This window comes from Strix uralensis, chromosome 24, assembly GCF_047716275.1.
Source record: "Strix uralensis isolate ZFMK-TIS-50842 chromosome 24, bStrUra1, whole genome shotgun sequence".
Classification (NCBI taxonomy): Eukaryota; Metazoa; Chordata; class Aves; order Strigiformes; family Strigidae; genus Strix; species Strix uralensis.
This window is the reverse complement of record NC_133995.1, coordinates 6,291,574-6,307,872: the sequence shown is the minus strand read 5'-3', so window position 1 is coordinate 6,307,872 and position 16,299 is coordinate 6,291,574. Positions and strand designations below refer to the sequence as shown.

The 16,299-nt window shown below is 57.3% G+C and overlaps 1 protein-coding gene and 1 long non-coding RNA gene across 3 annotated transcripts; one reads left to right on the top strand and one right to left on the bottom strand.

The window, feature by feature from the left end:
- Positions 1-8,395: 8,395 nt before the first annotated feature.
- Positions 8,396-12,859, bottom strand: BTG2 (BTG anti-proliferation factor 2). The gene is made up of 2 exons (XM_074893532.1): positions 12,621-12,859; positions 8,396-11,611 (listed from the first exon to the last, which is right to left on the bottom strand). The coding sequence occupies exons 1-2, from the start codon at positions 12,781-12,783 to the stop codon at positions 11,271-11,273; spliced, it is 504 nt and encodes a 167-aa protein (XP_074749633.1). The 5' UTR covers positions 12,784-12,859; the 3' UTR covers positions 8,396-11,270.
- Positions 12,860-12,952: 93 nt separating this feature from the next.
- LOC141954224 (uncharacterized) lies at positions 12,953-15,584 on the top strand. Of its 2 annotated transcripts, none has more exons than XR_012632129.1 (2): positions 12,953-12,996; positions 14,042-15,584. It is a non-coding gene; the product is annotated as an uncharacterized LOC141954224 (long non-coding RNA). The 2 variants fall into 2 exon arrangements; XR_012632130.1 differs by having other exon boundaries at positions 12,955-12,996; positions 14,046-15,584.
- The last annotated feature ends 715 nt before the right edge of the window (positions 15,585-16,299 follow it).

The following is a 16,299-nucleotide window of genomic DNA, read 5'->3' as shown; positions in this document are numbered from 1 at the left end:
GTCCAAGGGGCCCCAGCAGCCTGTATCTCACTGGGGGGGAGGAGGAGGAGGAGGAGGGGGGAACGTAGGGCTTTGTCCAGATCCACACAGAAGCATAAAGGAGGGGGAAACCCCAAACCAACCAAAAAATAGCTCTCCAGCCCCCTTGGAGGTGTGCCCTGAGCACAGAAGCTTTGTGGGGCTGTTGCAGGAGGTACCAGCAGCTGCAGCGCCCCCCCCCCCCCAGATCATATCTGGACTGTGGGCTCCTCCCCCGGGCTCTCCTGGGGGGGGGATGTCACAGATACCTCGCTGCTCCTGCCAGACCCGCTACCCCCTGCCATCACCCCACGTCCGCAGAGGGGCTCAGGCCACAAGTGTTGGACCTGGGCACCCGCCCTGGGGCTGTTCCTGCACAAGACCCCAAAAACTAGCAGCTCCCACAGGGTGCTCCGTGGGGACAGGCAGGATTTCTTCAGAGCTCCCCTGAAAACCCCCAAATTTCATCTCCACTTCTTTCCAGCCTCTTCCCTCCCATTCTCTTCCGCTCCTCACTTTTTTTTTTTTTCCCCTTTACAGCATCCCTCAACTCAAACACTTCCCAGGCTGCTTGCAAACACCCCTTTAGGAGGATGTTTTCCTAGGAAGTGCAGGATTTGTGTTTAAAAACAACCCCTCAAAATATTTTCCTTTGGAGAAGTACACAAAAAAGCAGGAAGGCAGCGGGCAATGGGTTTGACCCTAACGTGGCTGGAGAAGTTGGGGGTGGGCAGAGCCAGAGCCACCCCCCAGCCAAGGGACGTGACCTCCGAGCACGTCATCGTCCCTGTACCTCAAACTCAGCATGTGAACGATTGCAGCGCTGGCGTGAGTCACGGCCCAGGGAAGTGTAACTCGGCGTCACGTCCTTCGGCGCTTCCCTTTGCTCAATTCTTCTCAGACTTAACCTAAAACCTTTATTGAGTGGAGGAGTTGTAAGGACAAAAGGATCAGTGGCCAGGTCACGGCTGCCACCGCCACGCCTGACCATCTGCAGATGTGCTCACGATGTGCCGAGCTATAAAAGTTGATTATTAATAAGCTGCTTGGATCCGGCCCCCAGCAGCTGCGACGTTGCTGGGAAGAGATAAGAAAACTGTGGAGGCAGCGGGTAAAGACTCCGGGGAGGGGCCTGGCACATCGCCAGCGGAGATCACCAGGACCCCTCACCTCCCCGGCATCACACAGGAATGAGCCAGGGTCCCATTTCACAGAGGAGCAGACTGAGGCTTGGAGGAACCGAGGGGTCCTGCTCTCGCAGCGCCACATCAGGAGTAAAACGGAGCTGGGATTTTGGGGCTCAGGATTTTGGGGCTCAGGATTTTGGGATGCAAAGCCCAGGAGCTAGAGCAGCTGGTGGGGCTCAGTCCCCCCCAAGGGACCGACTGCTTTGGGGGGACCATTGGGGAAAGGCAGTGTCGCTCCCCAGCAGTGTTTGAACACGGGGTAGAGGGATGGGCAGGAAATTCCCAATCTGTTCAGCTCCCATTCTTGCCTCCCCTTTTGTTTCACTCGCCATCTGTCCCGCAGCCCCGCACACCCCGCGCTCCCGCTGCACGTGCCGTAAATATCAAGACAGGCTTTGTCTCTGCTTCAAAAGGCAGCGTGGCCCCCGCGCCCCAGCCCTGCCGCGGCCCCCAGCCCTCCCCAGCAGCGGCTGCTGCCAGCCTTAACGCTGCTGAGGGCTGGCACGGCCGCAGGGGCTTTCTGTGCCAGCCGGCTCGCTGTCGGGGGGTCTGGGTTTGGGGGGGACAGGCTCAGCATCACCCTTCTCCCTCCTCCTGCCCCAGCAGGTTTTTGGGCCAGCGCTAAGAGGGGGTGCATTGCTCTGACACCACAACCAGGATCGAGGAGCACAGTCTTGGGGCTGGAGCTGAACCCCATCACCGAAGTCACTCCGAAGGGGAAAAGGAAGAAAAAGGAAAGCTCAGCCCCCTCCATGCTGGTGGAGCTTGACAGACACCCCCCAGCAGACACTGCACCCCTGGGCTGTGCCCCAAACAGTGCCACGGTCTCTGCTGACCACCCAGGGGGGAATTTGCTGGGGCAGATCCCAGCCAGTCCCCCCACAGGGGCCAGGACGGGGGCAACCAGCCCTCGCACTTTAAGGGAGCACCACGGCCAGTGTCTCAGCTCCGAACCAGCCTTTTAACTCACAACAAAGCAGCAAACGAGTCAGCAAGGGCAGCTGCTCCGCTCCAGCCCCGTCCTTCCCCTTTTCTGTTTTATCCGGTGCTATAATAGAAATAAACTCCCTGGTAAAAGGGCATTGTCAGAGGGAAAATGGGCCTCGCCCTTGGTCTGGCAGCTGGGAACGCCAGGGACGCGCAGGGCTTAGGGATATTATTGTTGCCTGCAGCCAGTTCCCAGTAACACATTTCCCGGCGGTTCCCCAAAGGAGCGGGTGTTGCATTCACACGGGTGTTGCGTTCACACGGGTGTTGCGTTCACACGGGTGTTGCATTCACACGGGTGTTGCATCCCCCCAGCAGTAACCCTGGGAGCTGCCCCTTCCCCGCAGGGCTGGGCTCTGCTGTGCCAGGCCCGGGGATGCCCACAGGGACGAGTGGCCCTTGCAGAGGGGATGGGGCAGGTACAACCCCCTGAGGGATGCCTGAACACACCCCGACATGAGCTGGTGGGTCCTGGGGCGCAGACCCCAGCATCACCCTTAAATCCTTCTGACCCGTTACTGCCAGCTGGGACATGAGGTAAGTACGAGCCATGGGCACTGGGGGAGATGCACTCGAAGCCTGGAGATGGCCCATGAGGGACTCCTGGGTCGGTGCCACTGGTGTGGAGATGTGGTGGAGCAGGGAGCCCCATGAGTCCTCCTCTGGTGCTCCCTGGAGCTGGGAAATGTGCTCGCCCAGACACGCAGGGCTCGTCCCAGCTACCAGCTCCAGGCTGAGCCCAGAGACGTGGCTCGGCAGAAAGCAGATGAGGAGCAAAGACCTGAACAAAACCCAGGCAGCTGGTGAGACTCTCACGCCTGGCTGGGACCTGCCCCGGGCTCTGCGCTCCTGTCACAGACACAGACACCGCTCCACCAGGAACCACAAACTGCTCCAGGGCAGCACACGCAGCCTCTGGCTGCTCCCACCATCCAGCTGCCTGTGCCCTGCCCTCTCCTTGCTGCCAGGGTACGGGTTTTCTCAGGGACGGGGGCACAGCATCACTTGGGGACAAGGGGCATGGTGTCCCTTGGGGACAGGGGCACAGCATCACTTGGGGACAAGGGGCATGGCATCCCCTGGGGACAGGGGCACAGCATCCCTCGGGGACAGGGGCACAGCATCCCTCGGGGATGAGGGCACAGCATCCCTTAGTGACATTGCCACTGCATCCCTTGGCGATGAGGGCACAGCACCCTGCAAGGTGTCACCCCAAGGCCACGCAGCCCTGGGTCCCCGAGGGATGCACCCCGCCAGCACCAGCAGCTGTTGGCTTCTCCCTGCTGCAGCACAGGACATGTCAGGGCACCTCGCTGGGTGCGGCGCGGGGGCGGCGTGGCGGGGGGAGGATGGAGGGGGTTCAGTACTGCGTTGCCCAACACTGACAGACTCCTCAAATAACAATAATTACTATTATAATATTTAATAAGGATCGTATGCAACCCCCCCGGCGAGCTGAGCGAGCTCTGCCCTGACCCGTGTGGCGCAGAGGCCTCTTTTCTCCCCGGCTCTCAGCCCTTCACTGGGAAACAAAAGGTGCAAAGTTTAGTGGTGCATGAAAGGAGAAACAAAACCCCGGCCCCGGCTCGGCCCCAGCCCCGCTGCGGCCCCCCCACCGCCCCACCAGACAGATGGCAACAGTTGTCCCCGCACACCAGTTGCTCGCCGCCGCCAACAAGCCCCTTTTATCCCCCAACGGGTCGTAAATGGGAGCGTTGGAGTCAGCCCCGGCGCAGGGGAGCAGCCGCTGCGGAGGGGGCTGCGATGGGGCCGGGGATGGGGATGGAGACGGCTCTGTCCCCATGGGACGCTCGGTGGAAAACAAAAAAGAGCAGCTGAAAGTAGCTCCTCTCCCCCTGCCCATCTGTCCCAGCCTTGGGAGCCCCTCGTAGCAGGGGGGTGGCCAGGGGGAGTTGCCCACAGGACCCCTGAGCCCCTCGGTGACACCCCAGGAATGGGGGGACAGGGGGGACAGGGTGGGCTGTCCCTCTCCAGACCCCACTTTTGTCCCATTCGAACCACTCGCCTCGATGGGGGATGACCCTTCCCAGGGCCATGGGATGTGCCCACTCTTGGGGACCCCCACTCCCCTTCCCCTCTCCCTCCCTGCTTTAATTTTTAATAAACCCAAGGTCTGCACAGGACCTGCTCTATGTGTGCTCTGGCCCGAAAGCTGGCACGGAAGGAAGCGAGAAGGCAGGGAGCGGAGACAGGGCTGGGGCTGAGCCTGCCAGCAGGTTTTGCGGTTGGTTGGGGGGGGGGATTTTTTTCATTTCAAGCTAGCATTAAGCAACGCCGCAGCCTGCCCCATCTGCTGCTGGAGTCCCTCCAAGCACAGCAAGCCGCGAGCGCCGAGACGGTTACTGCGCCGTGTAGGGGGAGGCAAGTGGGCGTGCGGCGGCTGCGGCACACGCGCTCACATCTGCCCATGACCTTTTTGGAGGAAGGAGGGTTGTTGGTTTGTTTTTTTTTTTCCACCAGGTGGTTCAGTTTTTAGCAAGGATTGGACAGGCAGAGCGGTGCCTTCCCCTTCGCGCTGGTTCAGGGTCCCCAGCTGCATGCGAGGCTGTTGGGGGGGCTCGGAGAAGAGGAGATAAGATGGGTCATGGCTGTGGGGAGCTCAAGGCCATGGCCGCTGTGCAGATGCAGAGGGAGGCTGGAAACTGGAGGAGGGAAGAGGAGGGAGAGGAAGGTCTGTCAGGAGGAAGGGCAGGCAGGGAGCACGGTCCCCAGCCAGGAATCCCTCTGCCATCCCAGCCAAGGGACAGAAACCACCAGCAGCCCACATGCCAAGGCAGACCCCGGACCCGCTGCCTGCCCGTGCCCCGGGGGCTCAGGGAAGGGCTTGGCTCAGCCCTGCGGGGTGCAGAGCTGGAGGCAGAGCTTGTGGGGGCTCCAGCACGGCAACAAACACCGGCAATGCCAGAGTGTGCTGGTGAGAACCACGGCGATGCCGGAGATTGCCAGTGCAAGCAGCAGCAATGCCTGAGTCTGCCGGAGGGCTGCAACCCAAAGCACCACGGGCTTGGCACAGCACCAACCCCTCCGAACCCCACAAACCATCTTCCCGTTGCCAGGCCACGTGATTGCAAAGTTTCTCCAGCTCCGGCAGATCCTGGGAAGATCATCCAGGCTCCGGAGCACCGCAGGCGACGGAGAACCCCGGGGCCCACACCTCCCCCTTTTCCCAGAGCTGGGCGCTGCCGGCTGCATCTCCCCAGATACAGGCGAGCGCGGCTGCACCCGATTGGCTTCAGCCAAACCGAAATAGCCGGTCGCTTCCCATCGCCCCGTCGGCAAACAAAGAGGGCAGGAAGCACCTGGCAGAGGCCAAGGCCTGCGCGAATGTGGTGGTGCGGGGAGGAGGCTCAGCAGCGCCCGGGTTCGCTTCTGTCCCTCCTCCTGCTGCAAACAAGGGAGAACCCAGAGCCTCGGCGGCCACCCCGGTGCCATCCCTGTCCCCACTCCTCTTTCTCATTTCTGAGCAATCTGTCCCATTTGCCACGTTTTGAGGGGGCCCAGCTCTCCTCCCAGCTTCAGGGCAGGCAGGGGTAGAAGCGCTTCAAGGGAGGGACAGTAATACTGGGACTGGTCTGTGGGAAGGGCACAAATAACCCCAACCAGCAGTTTCGCATCCTCAATGCTGATGTTGCTTTTCTGGTAACTTAGAACTGAGAAAAGCCCAATTTCTGCTAAAGGGACCCCAGGAAAGAGGAGCACACAAACACACAAAAGAAATCAAACATACATTTTTGCCATGAGTCAACCAAAATATCCTCACGGACCTGGGGGGACCCTCTCCTGGGGTGGTTGGTGCCACTGGGTCAGGACGTTCCTCGCAGCTGATTTGGGCTTTGTACAATCTGCTTTTCCCCAACAGACCAGCCCCCAAAACTGCCCCAGCTCCTGCGAGGATGGACTGACAGCACTGCTACAGCACGCACACGGCTGGGAAGCCTCACACGGAGCGCAGGGGGACAACGCACCAGTGCAGGGGACAGGACTTAAAGCCCACCCGCCTTTTTACTCTAAATAGGCATTAAACACCCCTCCAGACCACTGGGCCAGGAGGAGAGTGTTTTCCTCTGAGAGCCAGCATCACCCGTGCTGCCCTTCCTCCCTGCAGCAGGGTTTTTAGGGGGCATAAGTTGTTTCTAGGTGGGACATTCTCTGGGTTTAAGCCCTGGACCCCGCTGTGCTGGCAGAGCTCATCTCAGAAGCAGGCAGGTGTGCAGGCAGGTGTGCTGGGCAAAGGGCTGAGCTCTCACCAAGGACACGTCAAAGGCACATGCTCATTTATGCAATGCACTGATCTCTGATTACAGAGAACAACATTTGACCCAGGCTCCTTGAATCGGACACTTCCCTGCCCAGCCTGAATAAAAAATCCCAACAGAAACTCAGCACAACTCAGCAGAAAACAAGTCCAGAGTTCAATGGGAGGAGGTGAGCAGCGGCAGACGAGCGTGGTTTAGTTACTATCAGTCTTTTTCAGAGCTGCTTCAAGCACCCCGTGGGGGCAGGGGCTGCCCCCACACTCCCGTGGCCCCGAGCTGATCCTGGGATGCGCTCGGGGATCTCGCAGCGAGAAAACGCGCCGAGAACTGCGGCTCAGCGTCAGAAGGCCTAGAAAGGGCTTTGTGGGGGGCAGAGAAGGATGAACCCCCAAGCTAACCCAGCTTGTACACCAGTTATCACGATCCTACCAGAAGAAAAATGACAAGCAAAATAAAAATAGTAGATGAGTCACCTATTAAAAGGCTGTCGGGGGGAGCTGTTCGCTGCGCAGGTAGCACTGACTCCTCGCTAAACACTCCATGGCGTAAGAGCTGTATTTTTATCTTGGCTGTGAGCAACCCAAATTTTAGACGATCTTGGCTCTGCCTGCTGGCCCAAATGCTGGCCATGGGCCACGGCACGCAGGACCACAGCAAGCTGGCCACGGCACGGACTATGCCAGCCTGAAAATGGGCCACGGACCACGGCACACAGGTCCAGGCAGACCACGCTGGTCCGGACAAGCCAGAGGGAGGAAGGCCGCCATCATCTGACTTCACCAAGCCTTTGAACCTGGATGACTCCTGAGCTAATCAGCAACTGGATGGGACGCCCATTCCTCCCTGTTTCACAAGCAGCAGCAATTTGGGTGTGTTTATGGAAACTAATGAAGGGATGAGTTCAAAAAGGAGCGGCTTTGACAGGGCACCAAAATCGGCCCACAAATTGTTTTCTTCTCGGGAGGTGGCGTGTTATGATAAAAGCAGGAGGGAGGAAGCTGCTTTGTTCTCACCAGGGAGAGAGCAGTGGGACCAGGCCTGTGCCCCCCCTCGGCATCACCACTCCAGGAGCACAAGGAGCACAATGAGGGGGGGTTACAAGGACCCTGGCAGGCTACAACTCAAACCCTCCTAACTCCATAAAAATGGAGTTTTGGACTGAAACTAGCACAGGCTGATTTAGCTAAGGTCCTTAGGTCAGCTCGAAGATGAGTGCAGATGGGGGTTAAACACAGGAGCTGGACATCCCCATCCTAGGGAGCAGGGTTATAGTTCCATGCTGCAGTCACCACCAGCCTCTCAGGGCCAAAACAGGATCTCCTGTGAATCAACCCCGGCTGCCTTTATCATGACAGACCCAGAGCATCCTCCACATACCTGAGCGTTTCAATCCCGTGATCTCTCACCCTTCCTCCTCCAGTGGCTCACGCCTGGAAGGACAGTGGGGGCAGGGAGGCTGAACCAGGAGCTGCCCCTCTGCCTCACTCAGATCATTAATCGATTCTTTCCAAGACTTTGTGTACGTTCCCAGGGTTGGGCAAGAGATCCGGCAGCCGACTACGTAACACCTTCATGCCCTGGCAGGACCCAGGATTTCTACAATCCTGCACTGAACAAATCCCCTGCTGCCCAAGCCAGCAGCCAGTAGTCAGCATGGGGAAGGAGAGGGCAGGACACCCACAGCTCCGCATTAGTCATCAGAACAATTCCCAGCCTTAATTCCTCAGGTTTAGAGGGTCAGGTTTAGAGTCAGCATGTTGACTAAGCAGCTTTTTTCTAAACCACCTCCTTGACACAGCTGGATATTAACAGTCATCCACACTTTAACCAAGCCCACAGCATTCGCAGCGTGGGATTTCGGCTGCAATCCCAACCCTCACCCTCTCTGCGAGCATACAACAGTTCCCAGCAAGAAAACAAGGCTCATTTATACTGCTACATTTTTATTAAAGTAACAAAAGCATACGTCTGTCAAAGGATCTGTACATTCTGTATATAAAAACACTACTATACAATTAGTAACCATCCACTCCCTCCTCCAAGTGTAGCGTACAAACTTTCTACCATTTTCACCAAATACAAAAAGCAGGTCCCGTTCAACAGTCCAGCTTGTTAAAAAAGTGACAGGAAACCCCTCAAATACAGTCTCAAAATACACACCATTCAGCTCTGCAGTCGAGTATCAGGCTTGTAGGCAGAAGGCAACAGAGCACACTAATTCACAGCTTTTACATGTAACCAGCTACAAGAGAGAAATGGATTATACCCAAGTTTGGTTGGTTTTGAAACTAAAAACAGACGCCTTTAACATTAGACTCCTCCACACCAGGGACAAAAAGAATGAGACTTGGCTATTTTGGTTCTGGAAGTGGGGGTACGTTAAAGAGTAATTATAGTGTATTCCTTTGGTGTGGGCTGTTGTTCCTGAAAAACTCTTCTGGTAAGAGAGAGGGAACAGAGTAAGGGGGGGGTGGTGGTGGTGGTAAATCTTAAGACTGCCTTGATCATGACAAATTACAACCCAAGGAAGTACCAGCCTTCAGGAAACTCCACATCCAGCCAAGGAGTCCAGCAAAGCAAACACTGCTCATCCTGGATGCAGTTCTCATCATGGGCTTTTCACATGAGCAGGCTAAGTGAGGGCTCCGAAAAGCACCGAGATCCCTTTTCCTTGAAAAGGGAATTTGCTTTTTGGAAGTTCCCAAGTCCTCCCCCCTTGGTGAGGTCACCTATTGCACAAGTTCACCAAGGGAAAAGCCCCAGTGCTTCATTTCAGCTTCTGCTTTGCTGACATGAGAAATTCAAGTGATGCCGAGGGAAGTGATGCAACTTCAGAGCCACAGTTTGCTATGACTGTTCGGGGACAAATAACTCACCACTTGACATTTTAAAAGGATCTAAGAATTGAGGCTGGTTTTCCAGTTCTGGAATTCATGATTTGCAGCTTACAAAAATGTGAATTTACTTTTCCACATTAGTAGTCAGAGTTGGGGAGCTGTGCTGAATTTTTTTTTTTAAGTTTATTTTAAAAAACAAGCTAAGAACTGTGGCAGATGGGAGGCTTCCTTCCTCTCCCAGAGCGCCCAAGATTTGGAAATATATTGCACAAATGTCTGAGAACTTGATTCATCAAAGGCTGGGCAAGAACAACTCTGGTTATGCCAGTCAGCTGCCAGGTCAGAAAAACAGGAAGGTAAAAACATGTGCTGAGAGACAAACCTGGGAAAGTTGAATTACAAACCACCATGTCAGTGCCCTGCTTTTTCAATCACTTCTCCCAGGATCACCAGAGGAGCACCAGCTGGTTAGTAAAAAGGCAATGGACATACAACATCCCAGTAAAGGCTCATTCCCAACAGGTAGGTAAAGTTCTTGGGGCACCACTTCCTGCTCCCACCCCATTTGTAGTTAGCCAGAGCAGTTTAAAGGCCAAATCCTGAACAATGCTTGGGCAAAGTCTCCCTGCATACAAGTACCCCTGGGACTCCAAGAGGAGTTTTGCTTGAACAGACACAGCACAGGACCAGGCATTAATTGTGCAAAATAGTTATGTACCAAGAGATCAAAACCAAATGATGCCCCTTACCAAGGTATCAGTGGAGACAGCTCCCAGGGACAGCCACGCAGAAGAGAGGGAAGAAGTGCTGTGACTTTAAAAGCAATGTTATGACACCAAAGCATCTGAGCATCCCACACACAGGGGGAAGAGACCCCCAATACTTCTGATTTTAAGAGATAGGGCAAAGGGGGTTCTCACACACCAACCTCTACGGCACAAGGCAAGTTGCTTCAGCTCTTCTGGAGAAGTGACACAGCAAGTCGTCAGCATTGGATTAGGCAATTTTTGTAAGCAAGAGGCCAGACAAGAGCAGGGCTGATGTCTAAGCCACACAGAGCAGAAAGGCTTTGTAATTCACAGCTGTTCAGTGCTGGTTTCAGGGTCTGGAGTCCCCTTCTCAGTGTGCAGCGAGCAGCGGGGGATAGCCAGGTACTGGGGAGCACCAGGAACAAACTCCAGTGCCACCACAGCACCTGCCATATTCATCCTGGGGACCAGCTTGACACCCCCACCCCCCGAGCATCTCTGCCTTGCTCCACAGGTCACCAACAGCCGTGTGGCCCCTTTCAGTCCAGCAGCAGCCAGGAAAGATGGAGGGGTTGGAGACAGGCCATGCCCCCCCTTGCTTTGCGCTGGGAGTGGGGCAGAGCAGAGCTGCAACACTCATGGAGTAAGTGGGTCCAGAGGAGATGTGCAAGAGCAAAGGAGAGGGATCCCAGGGTCCCCAGCACCACCCAGCCTTGCGGCAAGGTTCCCCCAAACACTATATCCAGGCCCCAGAGAGATCAGACCAGCTGGGGAGTGAAGAAGTTAGTGGAGGAAAGGCAGCAACTCCCTCATCCCTTCTTCAACAGTATTGCAATACTTGGAGATACAGCAATACTGTTGGGTACCGGGATGGTGAGAAGGTGAGACATCTCCCTCCACCAAGCCACACTTCCCAGCCTGGCTCTTCCCCCTCGTCCTCCATTCCAAGCTGCCCAAGTGAGCAAGCCAGCCCAAAATTGCCATCCAACACTAATTAGGTAGATATCGGCTTCGTAATAAAAATTCATAAGCTTGCAACAGCTTTAAAAAAGGCACCTAAAACACCACTTCTGTTCAAAGCGGTGCCCAATATTTTAATTTTGGATTTTCTTGGATTTTCTTAAAAAATATAAATAGCTCTTCATCTTAAAAATAGATCCTCAGGTGAGGTATACAGTAGCCTGTGTCTTGGCAGTGTAAGGACGAGAGGAGTATTTAGCTGGAGACAGTCATGATGTAGTTTTTGGAAGGACTGGTACGACCTAACATCATCTGGTTCTTACAGGTAAGCATCCCATAGGAGCTCACAGGTTTCGTTGCAGTCGCTTCGTACAAGACACAGATGGAGCCGTCCTCACCGATGCGGTACGAGACCTCGTAGGGGTCCACCCAGAGCGTGAGCTCGCTGGGCAGGAGCTGGTAGAGCTGCGGGAGGCTGAGTCCGATCTGGCTAGCTGCCTTGCTGATAATGGGGTCCATTTTGTGATTGATCCGGATGCAGCGATACCCAGAGCCTTTGAACGGTTTCTCAGGAAACCAGTGATGTTTGTAGTGCTCTGCAAGGGAAGCGAGAAGGGAAGAGCGGTGAGCAGGCGCGCAGCAGCGGTGAGGAGGAGGTCTGGGTCCTGCTGCAGTCCTGAGGGGGTCCCACACCTCAGTGCAGGCGGAGGAAACCGAGTCCTCCTTAGGCTGCCTCCAGCAGACGGAGGCTCCAGAGCTGAGCGCTCGACTATTTGGCTGCTGCTTGCTCCAAAGCGCAGCTCTTCGGGTCCTAGAAACCCCAGGCAGGACGGTGCCACGAGGCTGCGGTGACGGGACCCCGACACCTTCTCGCCGTGACCCCCGGGGTGGCTGGGGCAGACACCGTATCGCGCAGAACAAAACACCGCAGCCAGGGAGTAACATCCAGGTCATTCTCTAAGTTCAGGGCTGTGTCACCACTCCTTATCTCAGCACAGCAGCAAACAAACTATCCCCTCTTAGGGCTGATAACGCCAGGCTGTGTGCGGCCGGGAGGAAACCCCTGAACCACCCAGTGCGTGCTGAGCCCCAGACACGCTCGTGGGGAGGGGAGGGCTAAACCCCCACGGACACAGGGCTGAGCTCTTCTTGCCAGGGGACACAGAGCAGCTTTGAATTATTCTTATCAAATCCCAACAAGGAGGGCTTCAAGCAGATGGGCTGGTGCTGGGGGGAAGGCGGGGGGGAGCTTTATAAATCCCTCAGCAGACCGGGACCTGCTCACCTTCGGGGCTCAGGCAGCCCAGGGCCCCACGGGGACACGGGTGGGTGCCCAGGGAGGCACTCGGGTGTCTGCCAGTCCCGGAGGGGGGGGGACGGGGACTCTGAGAGGGTGCCCAGGCAAGGGCACAAAGAGGCATCAAGGAGGACACAGGTGGGTGCCCAACCCAAAGGGACACGGGTGGGCACCCAGGGAGGGACACCAGTGGCAGCAACACGAGGGGCACCGAGGACAGACCCCAGCGGGCTCCCGGCCCCGAGCGGGCTTTTCTTTCACCCGGGCCCTCCTCTCCCCGCCGAGCCCATCTCTCCCCCGCGCCTCACCTGCCAGCGCTTCCCGCAGCGCCCCGCTGAAGACCTGGAGCTGCTGCTCGCTGACGCAGCCCCGCGTCCGCAACAGGCTGGAGACGAAACCGACGGCGGCGGCGATCTCGGGCACCATATCGGCCCGCGGGCCACCGCGGCGCTGGCTCTGGCGCTGGCTCATGCTGAGCTCCGGGACGGGGGGCGGGCGAGGGCAAGCGGCGCCGGGGACCGGTGCTGGTGCTGCGGCGGCGACTCGGTCTGCGCCGGCGGCTGCGCGGCCCCTTTAAATGGGGCAGCCCCGGGGAGGTGTCATCGGCGCGGCGGCGCCCATTGGCCGAGGGGCCGCGGTATGCTAATGACCTCAGCGCGTGGAAGGAGTGACGTCACCGCCGAGGTGACAATGGCGGCGGGGGGGGGGGGGGGGGGGGAGTTACCGGAGGGGTATTTTTGGGCTGACCTCGGAGGAGGGGGGGGGGGGGGGGGGGGAGGGCGCCGGCGCTCGGATCACCCCAGCTCTCCGCACCCCCCCGCTCCAGGATAGAGGCCGCCGGGCGCTGCGGGGCACCCGTGGGTGTCGGGGGTGCGTGGATCGGGGGTCCCTGGCAGCTGCCGGTGCTCGAGGTGCCCCTCGTGGGGGCGGGAGGGCGGGGCGAGGGGTCCCCAAGTGGTCCCGAGCGGTGGAAACACACACCCCCAGATCCCCGGGTGGGTCCAGGTGCCCTTTGCCACCCTGGGGGGCAGTCGGGGCCCTCCCGGCCGCTCCCGGGGCCCTGGAGCGGGTCTCGGGGCGCTGGCGGTGGGTGGGAAGCCGGCCCGGTCCCGCCGCGGGGATCCCCGGGGCACCGGTACCGCCAGGGTGAGGTGTCCAACCCTCCCCGCCAGCGGAGGAGTTCACGGGCCACTTCCACTAAGGAACACGCCGCCTCGGGAGGGGGAAGCAAAGGCTGGTCCCCACCAAGGCACTGGCAAATCCCGTGCTGACACCCCAAGGGGCTGACGGAACGGTGCAGCCGAGGGGGGCTGGGGCGAGGGGAGGGGTGACCCCGACAGCCGGAGGCCCCGCAGTCCTGCACTTGTGCCGGGGCAGTGGCCCAGCACGGGCAGGCGGTGCTGGATCGGCAGTGGGTCATGCTGGGCATCGGCAGAGCCGCGGTTCTGCTGACCTGGAGTGAGATGATCAGGCACCCAGGGCTGTCAGCGAGTGACCTGTCCCTGGTGTCTGACCCGTCCCTGGTGTCTGGCCCTTCCTACCCTCCTGTCCTCAGTCCAGGCTGGGGTTTGGTGCCCTACACGGGGTCTCCTCTCCCCAGCAGGTTTCCATCCCCAAATTTCCATCCCCAAGACACATCACAGATCCTTGTTCCCTGGACAAGGCCAAATCCTTTCCAGAGATCCCCAAAGCGTGCAGGGAGAACTTGCCATCACCTGCCTTGTCCCAGACAGGTGAGGGAGATGAGGGGACACACGACAATAACCGCTTTCATCTCGCTGCCTGAGGAGCGTTTGAGGTGAGGAGCAAGAGCCGACACCCCAGCACTCGGTGCCTCCCTCCAGCTGGCTTTTGGCTGGAGGAAGAGCGGGATCCAGGAGGAGGTGGCTGCAGCGCAGAGGACATGTCCGATCATGGAGCAGGGAGAACAAGCCAAGGCAAGCATGGAGCTGAACCACGCGTCCTCGGTTGCCTCCGTCCAGCCCAGCAGGAGGGGAGAGGAGAACCGGTGCAAGTGGTGCACGGCCCTAATGCTTAGTGAGATGCAAGCAGCACCTTAAAGCCACTACAAAACAGGGAGCTGCACCAGCTGGCCCAGCTGCCAGCCACGCTGCCCAGCATAAAGGCACTCGCCCAGCTTCTGCTGAAACTGGCCCGAAGCTAAAGCAACAGTAGGAGGCCAAGCTCTTTTCTTGCCTTTGCTTTGATCAACCATGAGAGAGTTAGTATCAAAACAGGATGGGATTTCTGAATGAATATTCCCTGGCAGAGAACCGGGATTGTTTCGAGCCATTGTCTCGCAGCCCCAGATGCCTCCCTTGGCGTGTACCGGGGGAGGATCCGAAGCCACAGCTCTGATGTGATCCCCAGCGAAACGCGCTCTCCTCCTATGGCTGGGGCCTCATTTGGCACCTCCACAAGCAGTGGGTGCAGCTGGAGAAAACCGAGGCAGGGAATGAGATCATCTGGGTTTGCCTCTGCCCGAGGAGCAGCCCCGCGGAGGCTGAGCCATCGCCGGTTCCCACAGTGCCGCTCCCGTCGCTGGCACAGCGCTTTCGCCGCAGCGCTCCCTGATAAGGAGGAGTGTGCGCCTGCCGGCACGCAGCCTGCCAGCACGGCTCCACCTTATCACGGCTCTTATCAAACCGCTCGGGGTCCTGTCCCGCTTGGGCACTGCTCTTGGCAAGGGGTAGCGAGAGCACCACCCTGCCCATGCCCCTCAAAAGAGGGGATTTCGTGCGGGAGGAGGTTTTCCAGCACCTCTTCGCACAGCCGCTCCCAAAATTCCAGTATTTCCCATGACTCAAGGGTGAAATAGGATTTTTTGAGGCCTTTTGCTTCCAGAGTCTGCAGCTCATTTTATTCGCACCTCTGTCATTCCTATGTGCACACACTGTACATGGGATTTCACACCCTCTGAAGCACGAGAGGATGGCTGTGTAGCAATACGTAACCAACAAGGCAAGCAAAGAGTAAGAAAATAGCTTCTGAAATCATAGAAGAGGTGGATATAACAGATACTGCCCAAGCAGAGGTCTGTACTGACCCCGTTTCGTGTTCTGTGCAGCTTAAATGAAAGCGCTTTGGGCAGCAGGCACAGAAGTAGGGTCAAGCTAGCAAGAAGATAGAGCCAAGGCGTCCCCGAGTTCTCCCCTCCCCGCTCCATCTGCCACTCCATTCATCCGCACAGCACAAGGAATCAAGCAAATCTCTTGCTATAAACCCGATTTGCCTTTGTAAGCTTTGAAATAAACCCAAGGATTAAAGTCTAAGGACTTTTTTTTTTTTTTTGGGGGGTAAGTCAGCAACACACATGAAAGAGCACATGGGTGCATGCGAAACCCGGAGCACAGCACAACGCAGGGGGAGGTTATTTATACGGTAGCAGCAGCCAGAGGCCCCTGGAAGAGGCGGCATAAACACGCAGCCCGAGCCTGTCCACGCACAGCTCCATTACTTTAAACACACCTGTACTGTCAGCCAGCAGACACGCTCACAGCGCGTGGGTACAGTCATAATCAGCAGAAAATTAGGAAGCAAGCAAACCCTTCCTGTATACAAATAGATCAGAAGAAGCCAAAGTAAAACCAAACCCTCAACTTTTCTACCGTAGGAAAGCACAGGAGGCCTGACAGAGCTTGCAATCTAACCAGACAAGCTGAGAGCAGGGAAAAGGGGTTGTTTCTCCCATCCAACAGAAGGATCACATTAAAAAGTACTTGGATGGTATCATCCAGTCCTGAGTCACTGGACAGTAATTGTAGCAAGAGGTCTTCTGTCCTCCAGCCTGCCAAGAATAGCACTAATAGCAAGTGCAGGTTTATTTGCCATTAGGGCTAACAGTGTTCGTTAAGTGCTGATGATGACCTAACCCTGACAAGCAGGTTCCCCTGGTCCCCCCTGCTCCACAAGTGGATGAAATAAGTGGTGGCACCATTCTCCAAATTCAGGTCTTCCATTTATTCTTCATCATCGTTTTTCGACAGG